The sequence below is a fragment of the Cydia amplana genome, chromosome 14 (assembly GCF_948474715.1).
Source record: "Cydia amplana chromosome 14, ilCydAmpl1.1, whole genome shotgun sequence".
NCBI classification, from domain to species: Eukaryota; Metazoa; Arthropoda; class Insecta; order Lepidoptera; family Tortricidae; genus Cydia; species Cydia amplana.
In genome coordinates this window covers 6,856,030-6,878,203 of record NC_086082.1, presented here as the reverse complement: position 1 = coordinate 6,878,203, position 22,174 = coordinate 6,856,030, and the positions used below count along the sequence as shown (strand labels likewise).

Below are 22,174 nucleotides of genomic sequence, written 5' to 3'. Positions count from 1 at the left end.
ACTATTATATAGCTCACTAAGCGACTGGTTTATTTTTTAGTTTAGTACCTTTAATTCCTATGTAAAAAAACGTGTGAGTGTGTAATGTATATAATATACGCATTAATCCGCAGGAAGTTAACATGTCACCCGGGGATTATTTTAGATGTACATTTCTGAGACATTTGCTTTAAGACGATTCCTAGTATGTATTGGTATGATTTGCAAGTCGATCGCTCCTCGTTAAGTCTTCTGTTTTGCGACTTAGTATGTAGATTGCAATTAAAGATAAATAGTATCGTGAAAGCACTGTACTAATCGACTCGTCAGCCATTTTTGACCCAAATTAGTTGTATCGTAACCTAAAAATGTGTAAGTACTTCCATTTTAATAAGAATTTTTTCGTATGTAGACGTACGGCATGTAGGCGTCCCTCGTGGAATCCACTTTTGTACGATGTTGATATTCCCATTTTATCTCCGAAATAAATATATATTAGACGTACGCCGTTTAGTTGACTGTCGGGAGATGTTATTTTTTAACGCAGCATTATTTTGTAATAGTCAGAGTTTCATGTGAATATCGACATGTTATACGTAAATAGACGATGATAAACTGCCAAATGCGATGATTGTGTGCGTGCGAGAGCGTGTGCGAGTGTGCGTGGAGACGGAGCGTGCGTGCGAGGCGAGGGACGAGTGACGAGGAATGTGCGAGGAAGCGCGTTAGAATGATATTTTTGTTGCGTAAGTGATATAATCATGATATACACCAAACTTGATGTAACTGTTGCCACGGCCCCTTACGATAAACCCCTCACTGAAGGACCAACGACTTCTCGTTTCGATATACCCAAAGTATAGTTTGTTTGCATTCGAATTATTTCATCTTACCTCCCACTTCTCTCTCATATCCCAATAAGGGGTTTACTGTAAAGGATTGTCACGTTAGTAGCAAAAAGTAACCATTTGAATTGTATGAACCGTCTTTAGTCCTGTATATATAGTTTATCATTTTGCGGTGTTTAATGACTACATTATAAGTGGAAATGCATTTTAGTTTTATAAGTTTAGGCAATATTTTTAAAAGATCATTTCTAACGGATAACTACGATTGACAGTCGGAATCTCTTAGATACAATGATTTAAAAAAAATAGGAAAACGATTGGAATAAATATAAATGGTTAAGAAAATAATAAATGATAAAGAATTGAAAATAGTTTTTTATTGCTTCATATAAATTACGTATGTATATCCTAACTAAACAATACAAAACCTTATATCTAAATCAAAATTATGATATCCATGCTACAGCTAGTTATTCTATATCAAGTTCATAAAACTAAAAAACATTCTTTGAGCAAAACGCCGATTTGAAAGGACGGATTTTGGTCATTCTACAACAATCTCATTCAGGGGAATGCCAGGGGGCTATACCTATTCTCAAATTCCCAGGAGATGGCGCTCAGCCGTTATGGTTGTTGGAACTTGGTACGGGTTACAGTGAACAAAAATTAAATGCTAATAAACCAGAAATAATAATCTGAAATAGGTATGCCCAGGGAATGAGATTATAGTAGAACAACCCTTTTTAAATAAACAGTTATTTTTACAAAAAGAAAAATTATATTAACTACACATAATTAATTTACTTTATCTCCTCTCGCATGGTGAGCAAGCTAGTTTACATCCAGGAGCAAAAGTAGCTAAGCGGGGAAACCACGTGACCACCAACCTACATGGGAATTATTCATATGAACGCTAAGTACGAGTACTATTCCTATCTCGGGCGAGTACTGTTCTAAACATAGACTAGGAATCCTCTACTCTAGACAGAGTTTAGAGCAATTATTTCATGAAACCGATGCTGCCAAAAATACGGGGGTGCGGGGGACGAGGTGAGCGAGTCCCGTGCCGTAATTGGTCCGTTCAAAGACACGGACCAATCACGGCACGGGATTGACTCGAAGATGGAGTAAAACTACCGTATGAGTGGCAGAGGGGGTAGCGTTACTATGCTCAGTCTAGGGGATGTCTTGTCTGTGGTTCTAAATGACGTACAGGACGTTAGTTAACTTAATTTAACTCTAATTAATAATCTTAATCTCTAATTCACTTAACCCTTCGTATGTATTAGCACTGATCAGTGAGAACGAATTTAAACCTTTTTGTAATAAACAATGTACATAAAATTGTGCGCACTGATCAGTGCTTAGACATACGAAGGGTTAATAATAAGGTTGTGTTCAGTTATCACAGTCCAAGTAATCAAACAATTCATTATTATTAGGTACTGCTTATTCAGGATATGTCTTATTTTCTAAATAACAAGGTTAAATTCGTAGTAATATATATTTACATAAAAAGTTTACAAGACTTTTACGATACGCGGATGGAAGTTGATATTTTATAGAAAAAATACTGTGGTTGGCGGAAATAATGGATACTAAAGGCTAGACCATTTTTTCCTTATGCTTGCTCATTTATAGAAGTACAGTCAGCAGAAGTTGCTAAGCGGGCGAGGTGTTCAAAATGATCTTGACGCGACTTTATTGTTAAGAGAATAAGAGCGGTGTCGAGGTAATTTTGAACACCTCGCCCGCTTAGCAACTTCTGCTGCTGACTGTACGAGAATGCGAACCAGTCGCATATAGGGAATATTACTCTAAACTCTGCGTAGGGGGCGCCACTTCCACAATCAGTCACGTCACAATCTAAGGGTCTACCGCAAACGAGAGAGTCGAAATTTTGTTATGTAACCTCTCTATCACTTGCATATTCGAGCGATAAGAGGCAATAGCAGAGTTTCGATTTCTTGTTTCCCAGTTCCTTGATGTATCAATGTCATATTTTATTGTCTGTGAAAACTTGTCGAAAACAGTTTAAGGCGCAGTATGTATAACGAAATTCTATGGTATACGAAAGGCGCTAGTGCTGCACTCTGGCGGCAGAACACTGCAGTAATACTTCCTATTAGTCAAGCATTTGATCGCGTTCGACAAGAAACATTTTGATTTTTTTTTATACCACATCGGTGGCAAACAAGCATACGGGCCGCCTGATGGTAAGCAGTCACCGTAGCCTATGGACGCCTGCAACTCCAGAGGTGTTACATGCGCGTTGCCGACCTTTTTAAAAACCTGTACACTCCTTTTTTGAAGAACCCCATACTGTAGACCCTCGGGAAAACCTCGGATGATTATTTATTCGAAAAGCGTATGGTGTTCTAACACCGTGTCGTCGGCTATGATGATGGTTTCCTCGGAGAGGTCGACGGGCAGGTCTATCTGCGCCTTCAGTTCCTGCAGACCTCCAATCAGATCAACCAGAGATGCCTGAGGAAAAGTTGAAACATTCGTAAGTATTATTATGGTATTAGAATACTCTGCTTTTTAGGGTTCCGTACCCAAAGGGTAAAAACGGGACCCTATTACTAAGACTCCGCTGTCCGTCCGTCCGTCCGTCTGTCACCAGGCTGTATCTCACGAACCGTGATAGCTAGACAGTTGAAATTTTCACAGATGTATTTCTGTTGCAACAACAAATACTAAAAACAGAATAAAATAAAGATTTAAGTGGGGCTCCCATACAACAAACGTGAATTTTGACCGAAGTTAAGCAACGTCGGGCGGGATCAGTACTTGGATGGGTGACAGTTTTTTTGCTTGTTTTGCTCTTTTTTTTTTTGATGGCACGGAACCCTCCGTGCGCGAGTCCGACTCGCACTTGGCCGGTTTTTTAGGGTTTCATTGCACAAATTGTTTTTGTACGTTGTTTTTGTTGTTAGATTGATTATTTGTGAATGATATGCTATAATCAATAGTTCACAAATGTTTTATTTTCCCATAAACATTCGAGTTTTAATACATCCACTGCCAGGAACCCGCTTAAGGGCTCAATTAGACGATGCGAGTTTCATTACATTGCGGGTTTTGATCGGTCGCTTGAATTGGACGTAACCAACAGTTCGCAATGTAACTAAAATCGCATGCAACCTTCGTGCATTCCAACAAGGTTCACGATGTTGTTCCAAGTTCCAAGTAAATTTTGTCATGTTTTATAACGTAATGCCTCCTACCAGGGCTTGGAACCGGTATTGAAAAACCTGTTAATATCGTTCTAAAACTAGTTACATGTATATTATTTCGTTCATTAAAAAACCGGTTCATTGATGAAACGCGAACTAATAAATTACGTTCTCTCTCCTAACCGGTAAGCGCCACTTGCACCATTCCACTAACACGGCGTTAATCGGTTAAACCTGGAGTTAACATGGTTACCAGTACAATTTGACACTGGATTAACGGTTTAACCTCTTAACCCCGGGTTAGTGAGGTGGTACAAGTGGCCCTAAGAAGAGGGAACGGAATTTTATCGTTCGCAAAGAACGATATAATACCGGTTACGCTTGGCTTTCGGAGACTCGGTTAAACTCGTTGACATACATGAAAGAGATAGGAATACTTATTCTTTCTATCTCGCCTCGATATTTTCAATTTAACCGGTTGATTTCGTTCCACAAAAACGGAAGGCGAACGAATTTGACATAATTCAGTATCTCAATAGAACAGTTCTTTAAAGCTTTGGATTCCTCCGAAGACGGTGCCGTCATATTACGCGGCCGCTATATAGCGTTGACTGACGTCACTAGAACGTTGTCTATGTAAACAAGATGGCGCGGTTTCCTAGACGGCGTTACGTTACGTTGATTGTCAACGTAACGTAAGATGACGGCCGTCATGACCTTGTCGATAGTTTCGTGAACGTTTTATTAGATAGCGGTGACGCCATTTTGAATAAATGACACGAGATTTGAATAAATGATTCCGTACTACGATTATTTTCCTCTTCTGATGATATTTCATCCTCCAAGTAAATTATACATGATCAAGCAAATCTTGTCAGTAGGAAAAGGCGCGAAATTAAAATTTTCTATGGGACGTTATCCCATCGCGCCTACATTTTTCAAATTTGCCGCTTTGACCTTGGTGGATGACGGTGTGTTATGACGCCGTGGTACTTTCCACATGTCGCCACCGTAAAGACGGCCGTCTTTTGCTGCCGCTATATGACGGCCGTCATATGACGGCACCTTTTTCGGAGGAATCCAAAGCTTAACTGGTAACCGCAAACGGAAATGAAATCCTTTTTGCCCTGCCTCTTACCTTAGTTTCCTCGAAATCCGTGAGCACAGCATCCAAGTCCACTTCCTCGCCTTCGAACGGTCCGACCAGCATCTTGAGGTTGTCCGGCAGCAGCGAGGTATCCAGTTCGCCAGTATTCTCGTCTCTGAGTATTCTGTATTATAACATAACATTATTTTAGCTGTTAAGTAAGGCCCTGGTCTCCTATTTTATGCTGTACGCGGCGTCTGGCGTCAGCGTCAACGTTTTTGAACAAAAAAGACGCTGACGTCGACGTCTAAAACAGATCACAACAGTACATCTCTGTAGTAAGCATCGTGACGCAGACGCTGTAAGCGGCCGATGGCGTTTATAGGAGACCAGGGCCTAAGATTGACAACATCAGGATTTTTAATGAAAATAAAATATGCCATGTAATTTGAAAATTTCATTATTCCGTTTCGATAATTGAGTTCTTTCAATCGTTACAATATTTAAGTAACAGGTGCTCTCACAGGGAAACTGTTATGTTACAATAAAAGCAACATAATTATATTAACGGGAAGGCGTTAAAAATATAGAATATATAGACGAACTATGGGATATCCATTATTAAAAAACCGGCCAAGTGCGAGTCGGACTCGCGCACGGAGGGTTCCGCACCATCAACAAAAATAGAGCAAAACAAGCAAAAAAACGGTCACCCATCCAAGTACTGACCCCGCCCGACGTTGCTTAACTTCGGTCAAAAATCACGTTTGTTGTATGGGAGCCCCACTTAAATCTTTATTTTATTCTGTTTTTAGTATTTGTTGTTATAGCGGCAACAGAAATACATGATCTGTGAAAATTTCAACTGTCTAGCTATCACGGTTCGTGAGATACAGCCTGGTGACAGACGGACGGACGGACGGACGGACAGCGAAGTCTTAGTAATAGGGTCCCGTTTTTTACCCTTTGGGTACGGAACCCTAAAAAGCGAAGGGTAAGTAACCCACTCGGTTTCAGGATACCTATATTGTGAGGCGTAGAGCGCCTCGGAAGGGTATACCACGGGCGAGCGTGGTATAGTTTGTAGCTTTCTAATAGACCCCGAAGGCTAATCCTATTGTCTATTGTTAAGAAAAACCGCTCGTGCCACGTGCCACAACCACCTGCATAAAAAAGCGGTACTTCGGTTACTGAGTGCCGGCGAGTCGAACGCTACAGAACCAGTCTAAAATGTGTCATCGAGATGCGTAACAAAGGCGCGTTATCGGAGAGCGCACCTACACTAGTTTTTTGAGCGTTGGACTAGCCCGCGCTCAAGTGCCAAATAGAATAATTAGGACCCTTTTTTGCAGGTAAGTAGCACGTGCGGTTTTACTGAACAATAGACAATAGGATAAGCCTTCGGGCTCTACTAGAAAGCTACAAACTATATAATGTTGTAATATTAGAGTGAGAATGACCTGAGTATCCGGTATCGGGTGAGCTCGGGCCCGGTGAGCGCGGTGAGCGTGGCCAGGGTCGGCGCCCGGGCCTCGGCGGCGCGGCGCGCCACGCGCGGCCAGTCCACGCGCAGCGCCAGCGTGTGCGCGCCGCGCCCCGCCACCACGTGCCGCGCGCCCAACAGGCGGCACGACCCCGCCAGCGACATGTATTGCACTGAAAACGACGCATTTATTGCACACGTCCCGGCCCCGCCTGGGCCGATCTAATAGTATTTTTCTCAAAAATGGACGGCAAAGTCGACGTTGCCGGTTAAAAAATAGGTCGCGAAGTGCGTAGTTTATGGTCATTCAAAAAATTAAAAAGTTAAAAACATTGCAGTCTCGATTTCGGGACTGCAATGTTGCATACAAATTCCATTATTTAACGAGTTCCAAACTTTTTAAAACTTTAAATGGCCATATCAAATGAAGGCATAGGTCCATTAAACAGCCAAACAGATGATCAGCACTTATTATTATAATGTTGGTACCGCGACTATTTAGGTGTCTCAAAACAGAAGTGTTTCAGCAGAAAAATACACTTCTTTTTTTTTTAAGGCGGCAAGCAAATCTTTTTAATGGTTTTACTTTTTTCTGTGAAAATTAGAATGTTGTACTTCTGTAAAATATTTCTATTTCTTGCACCATTTTTGAGAAAAGCACTATATATGACTCGGCTGGAAGGCTACTTGCTGGCTTCGGATTCAATTAAACGGACTCCCAAGGTCGTCCGTTTAAAACGAATCCTCAGCCTGCAAGTAGCTACTTCCGAACCTCGACAATAATTTTCATAATACAGTTTTCATAATAAGTTAAAAGTTTTATAAAAGTTTTATTTATATTGTCAATAACTCAGATTATTGGTGTGTCGCTTATCTATCGCATTAGGTAAAACCTGTAATGATAGATTTAAGTTTTAATTACTAAATAAAAATAAAATTTGTGACTCACAATGTTCGCATCTCATGCCGAATATTCGGTCGCCGAATAATCGGTATTCGGCCGAGAGACTGGCCGAATATTCGGTATTCGGCCAAAACCACTATTCGGGGCATCTCTAGTCAAAGGACAATGTGAATCACTCTAGGTTCACGAGAACAATCAGTAAAAAAATGCTAGAGGTTCCGCCATGTGGTAAAAAATATTATGGAAAAAGAAGTAGGAAATACTTGATCCCAAAATTGTATAACGAAATACCGTACGATATAAAGGAATGTAAATCATTTAGGATGTTTAAATTTTAAATGAAAATGTTTCTATTAAACAAAATTAAATTAAAGTTACCACCATAAGCAATAAGATGGTCTGTTAACAATTAATTAAGCAATTAGCTAAGTTTACCCATCTATGTTTTAAGGGAGTTCCATCTGCCAACAAACTGTCCTGCGGTTTGGCAGAAGAAAAACAATCTGTATATTTATTAGGGTTTATTTAACCTGAATAAATGTTTTTTTTTAGGTATTATTAGGTCATTTTAATTTTTTACTGAGTATTCAAAAACACGCTTAGAATACATTGTATCTTATTATCACAGTTGTAGTTAACCCTGGGGCAAACAAAAGCCAACATGGGAGACTTGGTCATCAGTTTGAGGTCTAGAGCAGGGATGTTACAGAGCTCCGTTTCCGTTAAGTCGGAACTTCCGTTTGGTATTACACATCCGTTTCTGTTCCGGTTCCGTTACTTTTGAAACGGAAGTTATATCGGATGTCAATGCTTAGCGCGGCAGCGTGACATGAGGCGATGTACATCAAAAACAAACAGGTTTATACCAGTCATTCGCTCATAGCCCCGCTTGCCACGTGCTTGACGTGCTGCAGTAATTAGATGTTCTGGTATGTCCGTGTTTTCGAATTTAAAGTACCTATTCGTATGTGTTGTGTTGTGTAATGTATACCTACTGATAGTACTGAGTCAGGCTCCGGTTCTGGTTCCGGTTCCGATTCCGTTTCTGGTTCCGATAAACTAAATTTAAAACATCTGGTTCCGCTTTCGGTTCCGATAAAACCACATCCGTTACATCCCTAGTCTAGAGTAGGGGCCACAGCCGTATAGTTGTCTATACTTACGGTTAAAGTTGACCCTGGCGCAGACGAAAGCCGGCATGGGGGACTTATTAGTCAGCTTGAGATCTATGGAGGAGCGAGCTACGGCCCGCACGAGCGCAGTCTCGCCGTAGGTGGCCAGCCCGACCCAGCGTAGCGCGTCCCCGCTCGCACAACCGAAAAGGTCTATCTGTATTAAACGGGAATTATAAATGCTATACATACGAGTATACTGGGTGCCCAGTAATTAATGGATAACCTTCTAACCAACGACAGGGCACCTTAGGCTGGTCCAGAAAATGCACTTATAGGTCTAGTAAAAGTTTCGTGGTTTTCGAGATAATCGCACTTTTCTAAATTTGAAGTATGGTATTCAGTATTCAGTATATTTATTGCATCTTCATGTTGTTTTTACAAGGTGTTAAGGTATTTCATTTCTAGATCAAACATGAACCCTGTTAGGGCATAGCAATCTTATAACTATATCTTATATCTAATAATTTACATGATACTACTATTCTTGAATAAAATAAAATAAAATTAACATATAACATTAAAATTTGGTGCAAATAATATTAATTTGATTAAAAGTTTAATAAGTAATTACAAAAATGTATAAATATAAAAGTCTAATTGTGAAATATGGTGCTAGCTATTAAAAAAGACAAAAGTTCGATTATCTCGAAAACCACGAAACTTTTACTAGACCTATAAGTGCATTTTCTGGACCAGCCTAAGGTGCCCTGTTGGTGGTTAGATGGTTATCCATTAATTACTGGGCACCCTGTATATTTTTTATAATAGTTCCTAAAAATAACTAGACGACCGAAGTGTTTAAAATAAACACAACACGATTTGTTGAATTTGTTGAAACAATAAGAGCATATGTAAGGCAATCTAAATACCATACACGCTTAGCTATTTCAGCTGTTGACCGCATTTGTACCGTTTAGTTCAAAACAAAACAAAATTATCTTTAAGCTTAAATGATCAAACCCTGTTCTAGAAGGAAAAGTAATAATTGGTTGGACTTTTTCAACTAATGGGGCATTTCACTTTTTTACAAAATGCGAACTTTGTAAAAAAAGTAAAAAAAAATATTTTACCCTTTTTTTTCATAAAAAAAAGTTATAGACGAAATCGAAATATGAGGTAATAAAGGCAAGTTAAGGGTTAATTAAATGTAGTAGTTAGTTTGGTTCACTAAACTTCCTCTAACTGAGTCGTGGCATTTAAAGAAGTGTAAATCTCGCCTAAGTCAAATCTTCCAAGACCCATAATTTATGAAATAGGCTTCCAATTGTAAAAATATTTTGTGGTTGTGTCGAGAACTCATACATGTGTAACATACTCGAATATAACCGAAATCGGAAACCTCAACCATTTTACCCTGTCCGCTTCACGTGAAATGCCCCTAATACAAGTGAAATATCAGGCAAACAAATGTATGCATCACACGTCTACTTACCTCACAGACAATCCAAACTCTAGACATAGCATAGTCGCGCTACCCTCTCTGCCACACATACGGTAGCGTTACTCCATCTTCGAGTCAATCCCGTGCCGTGATTGGTCCGTGTCTTTGAACGGACCAATCACGGCACGGGATTCGCTCACCTCGTCCCCCCGCACCCCCGTATATTTGGCAGCATCGGTTTTTTGAAAGAATTGGCCTAAGCTCAGTCTAGAGGTTGGATTGTCAGTGACTTACCTTCTTAACGTGATCATTGTTCTTATCCATCTTTATAAACAACGTCGCAGCATTCGGCAAATGCGTCGTCGGTGCGTACACTATAGGCAATTGCCGACATTCGTTCGGGCTGAAGCTTATTATACAGCTAATGCCCCTCGCGTCCACACCGGGCACGTCTATAGTATACGCATCACCGACTATATCACAGCGAACCAAAACTTTCTTGTCGGAGAAATTCTTGAGGCTTATTTCCTTTCGGCCGCTTCGGACCCACGATAGGATGGGGTTGCTGGTTTTGATGGGGAACTTTTCTGTGCCCCCCTGTATTTCTATGACGGTTTTGGCTCCGGAGAATGTTTCTTCGAACGACAACATTCTGTGGAATGGAATGGTTGCATTGGTAAATCATATGGTTAATAGGCTTGTGGATATACTTATCAAGTATCATGGGCAAATTAAAATGTACCTAAACTCCACTCCGCTAGGGTCTACAATTGGGATATCAAATGAACCGAACAAGATACGTCGGGGTTCAACATCCGTATAATTCAATACTAGTTTGATTTGGATTGCTAACCTTAGGTACTCTCCACTACGTAAGGTTAGCAATAATATTGATGTACAGTCAGCAATACTATTAGCTTAGCACCTTTGCATACAAATTTCTATGTTGGTTGGTACCTTTTCTCTGCAGGTGAATGTGTACCTGAGCGTACAAATATTAGCAGCGTTCAAATATATATTTAACTCTTTTGTAATGTAGAACTAGTCCAACCTATGTAGGACTGCGCCCTAATCTATCTATCTTTTATATATTTCGGGGATCTCGGAAACGGCTCTAACGATTTCGATGAAATTTAATATATGGGGGTATTCGGGGGCGAAAAATCGATCTACCTAGGTCTTATCTATGGGAAAACGCGCATTTTTGAGTTTTTGTATATTATGTTTTCCGAGCTCCCAGATATTATTGTTTAAATTACAACTTACGCTTTATACACAACATCCTCCGGTCCTTTATACGAGACAGTGATCCCCTTGGCTTCCCCGGGGCCTAGTTCCACCATCTTCGCGGATAACACAAACACCCTGCTGTCTTCAAACTTTTGCCTGAGGTTCCAAGTTCCTCGCAGGGAGCCGACGTTTACTAAGGTTAATATTTTTGGTTCTGTAAGGAAAAACAATTGATGTATTTATAAGAGTTGATCGTTTAAATAGATTGCCCGAGATAAAAATAGGAATCGGGTGGTGGATTGTATTAAAACGAAAATTGTGTATTTGTAATAGTGATTTTACCATTTGAAAGGCCGGTAATAAATTGCTAAAGCAATGGAAAGTCGCCTTTTTCTTACTGAGGTCAGGCGTGGCTCACTCCGCGATTTCGTCGCTTCGCAACAAGTACCTAAGGCTAAAAGTACATCCGTTCCACACCAATTTTGGTGGCTAGCCATAAGCCGCGCGTGGCGCTTGCGCCACCTAGCGGCCATATCTGTCCTGATCGTAACAGACGCGTTTTGTTAGAGTGAATCTTCTGTACCTACTACCTAGTACTATTATTTATTCTGTGCTGAGGTCGAGGACTAAGCTAAGTCTTCACCAACTTGGCAGTGACATACCTACTTGACGAAGCATTTTGGAAACTGCGTGGTCGGTAAGAAGTGAGGTACCTAACATATTCCAAAATGTATAAGCAGAAATGCTGTTTATCAACCATTGGTTGACTTGGAATGGAACGAAGAACCATAAAGAAATAAATTATTGAAACAGTTTTTGGTAACAATTCTCACGTCTTTAAGAGCTGCCACTGTAAAATACTTTTTTCAGTAAATTATTTATATGTATTTGTAGTCATATTACCCTTTGTGAAACACGGCTTGTCCTGCGTACTAAGGCGGAGCGACGCGACACCGACGGAAGCGGACAGCTCTACCGTTTTGACCGAAGCCTCGACGCCGATAAGATTGACCACCACTGAGCCTTGATACTTCTCCAATTCGTTACCTACAATACAAATAATAGAATAATAATCAACTTTTCTTTTTTGTCGCTTTTCGGTGAAGGAAAACATCGTGAGGAAACCGGACTAATCCCAATACGGGCCTAGTTTACCCTCTGGGTTGGAAGGTCAGATGGCAGTCGCTTTCGTAAAACTAGTGCCCACGCCAATTACTGGGATTAGTTGCCAAGCGGACCCCAGGCTCCCATGAGCCGTGGCAAAATGCCGGGACAACGCGAGGAAGATGATGAATCAACTTAACTATGTTAGTATACTATATGGTATAAGGTGGTATAAGTTACATTTTTTAAGTAATAGATAAAGAATTTATTCGCTTGCCACAATACACACGTATTGAAAAATAGAAACAATAACAATATAAAACTAATAAAACCGGCCAAGTGCGAGTCGGACTCGCGCACGGAGGGTTCCGCACCATCAACAAAAAATAGAGCAAAATAAGCAAAAAAACGGTCACCCATCCAAGTACTGACCCCGCCCGACGTTGCTTAACCTCGGTCAAAAATCACGTTTGTTGTATGGGAGCCCCACTTAAGTATTTCTTTTATTCTGTTTTTAGTATTTGTTGTTATAGCGGCAACAGAAATACATCATCTGTGAAAATTTCAACTGTCTAGCTATCACGGTTCGTGAGATACAGCCTGGTGACAGACGGACGGACGGACGGACGGACGGACGGACGGACGGACGGACGGACTGACGGACGGACGGACAGCGGAGTCTTAGTAATAGGGTCCCGTTTTTACCCTTTGGGTACGGAACCCTAAAAATGAAATAAAGAGCAAGAAGCATCAATAAAAGGTAGATTTGCTGTGTGCGTTGTAACTTGCAGCAAAACAAAACAAAATTAATAAAATATACCCTTTCAAACCAATATTAAACAGATATTATCACGGGCTATTTTTCGATCACGAGATTATAAATAAAAACTGCCGAAATATCGTCTTATTCTTCCACATATGCCGATCTTCAGTAGTCTTCCGCCAGTTTTTTTCAAAAGCTCGTCCCGTCAATGTGTAAAATGTACTAAAATGTAACAAATACTTACCTTGTTTAGTTAAAGACGGAGCTTCGAATACGACAGTCGCTCTAATAGCATTTCCTTTCGTCAACCGGCACAGTTGGACAGCAGAGCTAGTTTTCTTAAGCTTCGTCAGCGCATGTTTCTCTTCCGCCGCCCCGAGCATCTTATTCACCTCACTCATTTTAATCTCTTGAACATTTTTCAGTGAAAACACATTCTTTCCGTCGACCAGCGACAATGATAATTGTAGATCGACCGGTGAATCGCTGAGCAAAACCAATGTCGTCGCTAGTAAGGTTCGTTCTTGAGTCGGCGAAAATACTACTTTATTGGGTCCGAAACTGGATATAGCTTGAACTTCAGGCATTTTGAAATCCACTGACAAAGTTCCTTGTTGCTCTTGTTCGCAGTCTATCGAGCTATCTTTGACATTAATTATGAACGGTATGTCAGTAGACAGTTCAGCATTTGATGTGATGTTTAGAGTTAGTTGTTCGGTTTTGCCAGGGGAGAGAAGTAACGGCTGACGGGGCAGCTCGATCCGCAGGGGCCTCGTGGTGTCGGAGCGGTCGTATTTGAATGTGGCAGTCAGCCAGCTGTCAGATTTAGTCGTTATTGAAATTGACGTAGGGCAGTTTACGCCTGAAATTGTGAAAGGAATTATTGATAATGTTATTTTTTTCTTCCAACTGATACTCGCAAACGCAGACAAACAGAATGAACCATATAACACAGGGGTCATAAATAGCGGACCGCGGTCCGCATCTGGACCGCCGACCTATTTTAATTTTTTGCTTATTTAATAAATAAGGAGAAACGGACCGCGATGGTAATTTTCTTTTAAGAACCGGACCCCTGAAGAAACTAATTGGTGACCCCTGATATAAAAAAAATTACAGTAAAAGTAATGGTTCCGCTCAGTGGTCGTACATTTATGTAAAGAAAAAATATACTAATATAATTTACCTACAAATCCTTTAACAGCCATTGTTTTAATTTCAATCCATGGCCCTGAAACAAACGAATACCTAAGCATGAGATAGTCATATTCAGTCCATTTCGTAGATTTTTTTGAGCTCCGTGTTATTTAAATCGGTACAATGTTAATTGATTATTTTCTTATTCAATAAAACAATGATTTTTGGTTTTAATTAAAAACTTATGACCTATGGATTACATGTATAGAATTTTGATATAAGACAACATGCAATCATCGTTTTTCGAATAGTAAAACGTCATCATTAGGGCTCATTTAGACGGCGCGTGAACTCGTATACGATTTTAATTACATTGCGGACCATTGAGGTTACATCAATTCAGCCGACCGATCAAAAAACGCAATGTAATGAAACTCGCATGCGAGTTCTCGCACCGTCTAAATGAGCCCTTAGAATGAGTGTGTTAACACTGTTAACAGGCGACAGACATATGACAGGACAACACTTTGTTAGTGAATGTGTATGTTTTGAACTGTTAGTAAACATTGAAAAAGCCGATGACACTGTGTAGAGAAAGATGATCTAAATTTCTATAGGTACCTTCCGTCACATCAAAGTGACTTCAATAATGACATGTCCTAAAAATACAAATATTGCTATAAAGAATTATAAATAAATAAGGCAGAATAAAACCACACTGCATGGTTTTTTAGACAGCTTGCAGAAAAGTAGGCAAACACTTATTAAAAAAAATAAAGAAGTCATTAGTGTGGATGGATGTTTAATGAATGGAATGCTCTTGGTTATGATGATAACTGATGTCCCCAGAATGCAAGATGAAGTTTGTTAACGAACAATTTTTTTTTTGTCACAGATAACACCCCACAGCGACTGTGCCAAAGCGCCCACAAACCTTGATTAGCCAAGCTGGACTGCCGCTTACACTTCTGTTGCATGACTTCCCGCCAATCTACCGACTTATCTAACTCTTTATACTCAAAGTTTGGGGAGAGGACATGTGTAGGTTTAACCTCGCCTGAAAAGTGCAACCATTATAAATACCAGTGCAAGTAACAAATACAGATTGAATTTACGATAGAAGTATTGCCATTCACATAAGATACATATATACTTGTGCCTGCAATGGCGATTCTAGTAGTCAAAGCCCTATATTCTAACGGCGTTATTCATAAACATCTGCTAAGTTAATCAGCTGATGATCGTCGTTTGTCCCTCTCTATGGCATAACGACAGATAGGCACAAACGACGATCATCAACTGATTAAGTTAGCAGGCGTTTATGAATAACCCACTATATAGTTCATTAGAACAAGGCATATAAGACGCCATCTAGTGATATTGGTATTTTTAACCACCATTTATTTATGGACATAGTATGTGAGCGCGCCTTTACCATCTAAATCCAGAAACCTTAAGCCACCAAGAAGAGATACTTGATAGTTTTAGCAGAATAACACTACAAGCAAGAGGCTTACACTTCATATTATGCTAATTACAATATTTCATATTTATAAATTGAATTATCCATAATACAGGGTGTAATCTAAAACGTGATACAAGATAATCAAACCTGAATCTTTTCATGATTTTGTACAACTTTTACTATGGGGTCAACTTTGTAAATTAACAATAAAAAAAATCTTTGCCATACATTTTTGTCTACCTCTCCTTGACCATTTCTATGGAACAGCTCAATTTTTTTTTAATATTACAAAATTGACCCCATAGTAAAAGTTGTTCAAAATCATGAAAAGATTCAGGTTTGATTATCTTGTATCACGTTTTAGATTACACCCTGTATATGTCTCACCTGTACTTGTTCGCACGGGACTCCCCACAGCATAATTTTCTTGCACCGTGCTCAGAGTAGAGCGACTTCGAGACGAAGGCGATTTAGACCTAGTTTTCTCGCTCCTAATACTTTCCTTATCACCCTGAGCGGTTTTAGTTAGAGAATCCCTCGTAATTAACACTTCAGGAATGATTTTTTCCTGGTTTTTCATTGAAATCACTGTGTTGACGCTGCCTGCGCTGTTGGCAGATTCGACGTTTCGAGTGTCTTTCAAATAGGTAACTGGTAGTTCTTGTTTGGGTATTTTGTTTGCTTCTAGCAGCGGCTTGGGTTTGTCCTTCTTGCAGTATTTGTCGATTATGTCGGAGACGTTGACGACAGATTGGTTACCTGAAAATTGTAATGACGTTAAAACGAAAATTCGATCGTGTTTGGGCTTTACGCAAAATCTGTTTAAATGGGACATAGTGAATAATTAAAATAAAATAAAAGCAACAACGGTTGCACTCCGGGAGTGCCGATAGAAGTGAAAACTCACCTCACTATGTTACCGACGCCCGGTAACACGATACATACGTTTAGCGGAGGTATTCTATTTATGTATTATATATTATTATCATTCTCAAATTTAATAAGATCACACTTTTTCATTGACATGTTTATTTACATACTGCCATGACAACGTCAAATTATTTGAACATAGGTAAAGAGTCTTGAAAAGGAGTCCGCAACATAAATGTCAAATAACATTGAGTTTTTCTTTATTGATTTAAATGCCATTTAAATTATGAGTGGCCACCTTACGGGGCTTACGGTCACGTGATCGCCTTACGCTGTCTCGAGTTTATCATTTTTTCCCCACCTCAAAAAGTGCCCAGCGCCGCTTAAGAAGTTTTCACTTCAAAAATTGCGTGACTTGAGACTCCAGTCTCGAACAAAATCGACTCAAATCGAATACCTAAATCACATTTAGCAACTCACATGAGACATCCCTGTAGGGTAAGGGTTTTTCGGTGGTCGTATACTAGGTATTAAAAGTGTTTTGAATGGGACCTTAAAATAAGAACAAAAAACTTACCCAAAAACTCAGCAATTTTGGAAAGACTAAGCGAGCTATCCACCACAGAGCTCTCATCTGCAGTGGTCGGTTTAATAGAGGACCGTGTGACTGCCTTCACTAAATACTCATTACTAGCGCCCGTAGCAACCTTTGCTTTCTGAGGTTCCAGTTTAGGCGTACATAGCTGAGGCTTTTTGAATGGGTCAATATTCTGTGAACCGTCACCCTCTGCCTTTAGTCTGTAATCTGTGTGGCTCGTGAATGGGTTCATGAGTAGGCGGTTGATTTGTTCTTGTTGTTTGACAGCTTGTTTTTCTAATTCGTCTGCCTCGTTCATGATTCTGGGTTGACGGACTGGGACACTGTCTAAGGATGGGTCGAGTTTGCAGGGCAAGTGTTGAAGTGGCTCCGATTGTTCGAAATGCGATACTAAAAAAAACTTGGTGTAAAAATGTAACCAAAGAAAAACAATTACCAAAATAAAAGCAAACAATTTTTGCGCATAGGTACTCTATCCTCCTAAGGCCCAACGAAAAATTGAGTATGTGGTCAGTACGGCCCCTAGTCCTACCAGTAGTACTATTGTTTTATACTCATTCAGACCCAAGTACTTAGAAGACTCTTTTTTTATGTTATTGTACTTATACAGCACCTTGTACAACACTTTGTTTTTTTTTTTACTAACTAGTTAAAGGGCTCACAGACAAAACAAAACAGTCCTTTAGAAGTTCGTACGTACGCCAATTTCGATAAGCGCGAAATTTGAAAACAAAATTATGGGTTTTCTATTAAGTCCTACTGGTAGGACCGTGGTACGCTATGACTACACAATTGTTGAAGGAGCTGGGTCTGAATAACAAAGTTAATAAGTACTATAGGTAGGACCTTGGGCCTTAGGAGGTTAAACCATTTGAACGCCACGCCTATCGTGTGCAGCGCATCACCGTAAGGGCTCATTTAGACGGCGCGCGAACTCGCATGCGATTTTATAGCTGGTCAACCAAATTTTGTCAGTAAAAAAAGGCGCGAAATTCCAATTTTCTATGGGACGATACTCTTCGCGCCTACATTTTTCAAATATGCCGCCTTTTTCTACTGTCAAGATATGGTTGACCAAGTATAGTTACATTGCGGACCATTGAGGTTACAACAATTCAGCCGACCGATCAAATAACGCAATATAATGAAACTCGCATGCGAGTACTCGCACCGTCTAAATGAGACGTAAACCTTGTCGGAATGCACGAAGGTTGATATCTGGCTGTAGCCACGTGCCTCAAGAATCAAGTCAAGAATGATACAAAAAAAATCTCATTTAAGGTTTAAAATGCGTAAAATAAAAGCTTACCTTCAGTTAAGCTAGGCTGCATGCTAGATCGGTTAGGACTATCCGAATGGCCAAGAACCTTGCTAAACTCAGGGCATCTGTCCCTGAAGTAACCTCCAATAGAGTCTGCAGACATGTCGATCCTGCAAGTTTATGTTAAGATATTTATGAGCAAATGGGTTATGTACATTCAAGTATTTTAAATACAGCTTCACAAGAAATATGGGGAAAGCAAGTAATGAAAATGTCCACTGCCAGTAAAAAGATCTGTTAATCACTACATAGTATAAAACCAAGTCGCTTTCTGCTGTCTGTCTGTATGCTTAGATCTTTAAAACTACGCAACGGATATTGATGCGGTTTTTTTAATAGATAGAGCCAGGGATCGGAACCGGTTTTTTGCAAAAACTTAGTAATAACCATATTTTTCGAATTATTTTATACTCTAAATGTGGTTTTAGGTTACTACTTCGTATTATTAGATTGCTCAATAAGAAAAGGAGTAATTAGCTCGAAAAAATACCGTTTCCGTTCCCATACAAAAAATACCGGTATCCGATCCCTGGATAGAGTAATTCAAGAGGAAGGTTTATGTATAACACTACATAGTATAAAACAAAGTCGCTTTCCGCTACCTGTCTGTCTGTCTGTATGCTTAGATCTTTAAAACTACGCAACGGATATTGATGCGGTTTTTTTAATAAATAGAGTAATTCAAGAGGAAGGTTTATGTATAACATTAACACTACATAGTATAAAACAGTCGCTTTCCGCTGTCTGTCTGTATGCTTCGATCTTTAAAACTACGCAACGGATATTGATGCGGTTCTTTTTAATATATAGAGTAATTCAAGAGGAAGGTCTATGTATAATTTGTTAACCCGTGCGAAGCCGGGGCGGGTCGCTAGTGTTTTTATACAATCACTACCTAATGGGAATTACTAGTTTATAAGTAGAGTAGAGACTTACGACGAAGGTATGATGGTCCGAGTCTGAAGCACCGGGATAGGGGCGTACTTAGCCACAAAAGATGCTTCACTTGCTGTTAGATTCTGAAAATAAAAGAATATATTTAGCACGAAGCTTGGCACAAAATAATTTATTTATTTATTTATCGTAAAAATGTCCGAAAAGTAGATAAAGATACGAGCAAGATGCAAAAAAAAGTTGACAGCAATTTATTGTATAATATTTACATGGTAACTCTGAATAACAAAATGATAAAAATCTAGCCCTAAACTTGCCTGGGGCATTGTTCCCAGGACATTGGCCGCGTTCCCCCTCTGCACAGTGAGGCTGAGTTTGATTTTATTAAATAAATAAAAAATATTTATTAAATAAATAAATGATTTTATTAAATAAATAAAATAAATATATAAATGATTTCCAAAAAGCAATTCTACAGTCTCCTTTAGCAGTTTGTAATTTGTAGCTAAAAGTTGATGGTTTTGGGACTGAGATAAAAAGGGAACACCACAGTCACACACAAAGAATGACACTGAGTGTCAGTGGACCCATGACATTTGTTAAAGGTATAAAATCCTATATCCTAATACAGTGTAGCTATCGTCATTTGTTGCATGTACTCTTTTATATGGTTGAGCTGATAAATCGGCTGGGGATATAAATTAACACCTTTTAAGCATGTTAATATTTGAAGGGCAGAAGACATTCATAAGGTCGCAGGTGCAAGCTGGATGGAGTCAGCTAAAGACCGAGTAAAATGGCATGGGTTGGAGGAGGCTTTTACCCAAACGGGGCCCATATAAAACTATCATTCATGTCAAATAATATATATAAAACTGTTAAAATTATGGAATAAATAAAGCTTTAATTAACTAATTAATATTTTAAGTTTGGATTGGATTTTAAACGTTTATCGTTTAGTAACAAACATTAAAAAAAAATTGCAAATATCTCACCTTGGAATGAAGTGAAAAATTCGTAGCAATAGAATGTCTCATAATATGATTGACTTCACTGGATTGATCGTCTAATTGCTTACTAAGAGAATCTAAGTTGAATGTTTGTGAGAGTCCCATGTGTACATTGGGTAAGTTTTCTTCAGCACCGGTGGAACGGCCAGTCATCTCTCCGGGGAAGAAGCCAGTCTGAAACATGAGGAGCTTTCTATACAGGTCCTTATCAACCAACATAAGGCTATGTATGTCTATAAACTTATTAGTATATTACTATTACTACTACTACTTGTTTGACCAAAAAAACATGCTTTAATGACTTACAGATTTGCCTATGGACCCAGCCTCCGACTCACCAAAACCTAAAATCAGAATAAGATTAACACATCATTTAATGGAGAGGTTGGCAACCTTTTAGCAGCCAAGGGCCACAGTTGATGTGGGCTGTACTTTGTTAATATTTATGACTTTATCAGACATTGTCGTTTGTCAATATTACATACAAAATAGCCAGGGAAGCTTGTGGGCCGCAAGTGACAGGTTCACGAGCTGCATGCGGCCCGCGGGCCGCAGCTTGCCGAGTGCTAATTTCAAGGCTTACATTTAAAAGGTTGCTTATTTGTTTTCTTGTGCTAACTGGAACATGCACCATCATAATAACGGATAGGATAGACAGACAGTGGGAAGTAGCAAGTGAGCTATGAATCTAATAAATTTACAAACATACAAACATAATTATGAGGTATATTTATGTAAAACTTAAGTCATACTCCACAATTCAATTTATAATTTTACCTTGTATTTGGTCTAAATCTAAGAGCCCTGATGAAGACTCACAGGCACCGGATTCCATACTATACAAGGCTGCTAAGTGATGGCCAAGGCTGGTAATGAAAAATATACAGTTATAATTATATTATTACCTAGTACAACACAGCTGATAGAAATATAGAAGTATACAGTAAGTAGATGTTAAATCATGTAAGTTTAGTAATATATATTTTTCCATCTTCACTGATGCTCAGTAACACTGGTTCACATGAACCTGTTGTCATTAGGTTCTGTTTAAAATTTCTAAGAGAAATTTCTAAATTTCTATGAAATCGTCAGAAACACAAGAAACCTTAGGGTAAAGGAACCAGTTGTCCACAAAAAGCCGAAAACCCTTTGAGTGGAGCCAGGGAACCACGAAACGTGGTAATTTTCTTGCATCCATATGCATTTTTGTTGCAATATGCCAGTGGTTCCTAACCTGGGGGTAATTATCCCCGTGGGAGTAAAACTGGTATTTTACGGGGGTAATAAGCTAACCTAATTTAACAATACAACAAACGTACACGTTTTATTTTTTATTACCATTGGGAGTTTGGGAGGAGGGGTAAAATCATGTTCCCTAGTTAGTAATAGGGGTAACTGGACTGAAAAGGTTAGGAACCACTGCAATATGCAAACCAGAGATATAGTCGAGCTAAATCAGTTGAACTCTTTTCACTCCACAAGACCAGGCCAAAATGTTCACGGAAATAGTTCTATCATAAATCATTAATTCAGTTACAGGCATGATATTAATTATTATAAACTACTCACGGTTTCACTTCCGTTGGGAACTTATACACTTCTTCTTGCCTGCGTTTATTGAAAGATGCATCTTCGGCTAAATGCATCAGTCTCTGTATTTTATTTGGAGTTAAAGGATCCATATTTAACAAGTTTTTTAACGAACCAATAATGATAAAAACAATTTTAGCATATCACAAAAACACG

The 22,174-nt window shown here is 39.3% G+C and overlaps 1 protein-coding gene across 1 annotated transcript; it reads right to left on the bottom strand.

Moving 5' to 3' along the window:
- Nucleotides 1-3,170: 3,170 nt before the first annotated feature.
- LOC134654015 (uncharacterized) lies at nucleotides 3,171-22,149 on the bottom strand. Its single transcript, XM_063509394.1, has 18 exons — nucleotides 21,998-22,149; nucleotides 21,206-21,294; nucleotides 20,735-20,772; nucleotides 20,414-20,602; nucleotides 19,461-19,543; nucleotides 18,513-18,634; nucleotides 17,183-17,593; nucleotides 16,123-16,494; nucleotides 15,205-15,327; nucleotides 14,320-14,364; nucleotides 13,378-13,995; nucleotides 12,170-12,313; nucleotides 11,303-11,480; nucleotides 10,331-10,688; nucleotides 8,644-8,809; nucleotides 6,554-6,749; nucleotides 5,145-5,277; nucleotides 3,171-3,314 (listed from the first exon to the last, which is right to left on the bottom strand). The coding sequence occupies exons 1-18, from the start codon at nucleotides 22,108-22,110 to the stop codon at nucleotides 3,183-3,185; spliced, it is 3,510 nt and encodes a 1,169-aa protein (XP_063365464.1). The 5' UTR covers nucleotides 22,111-22,149; the 3' UTR covers nucleotides 3,171-3,182.
- Between the last annotated feature and the right edge of the window lie 25 nt (nucleotides 22,150-22,174).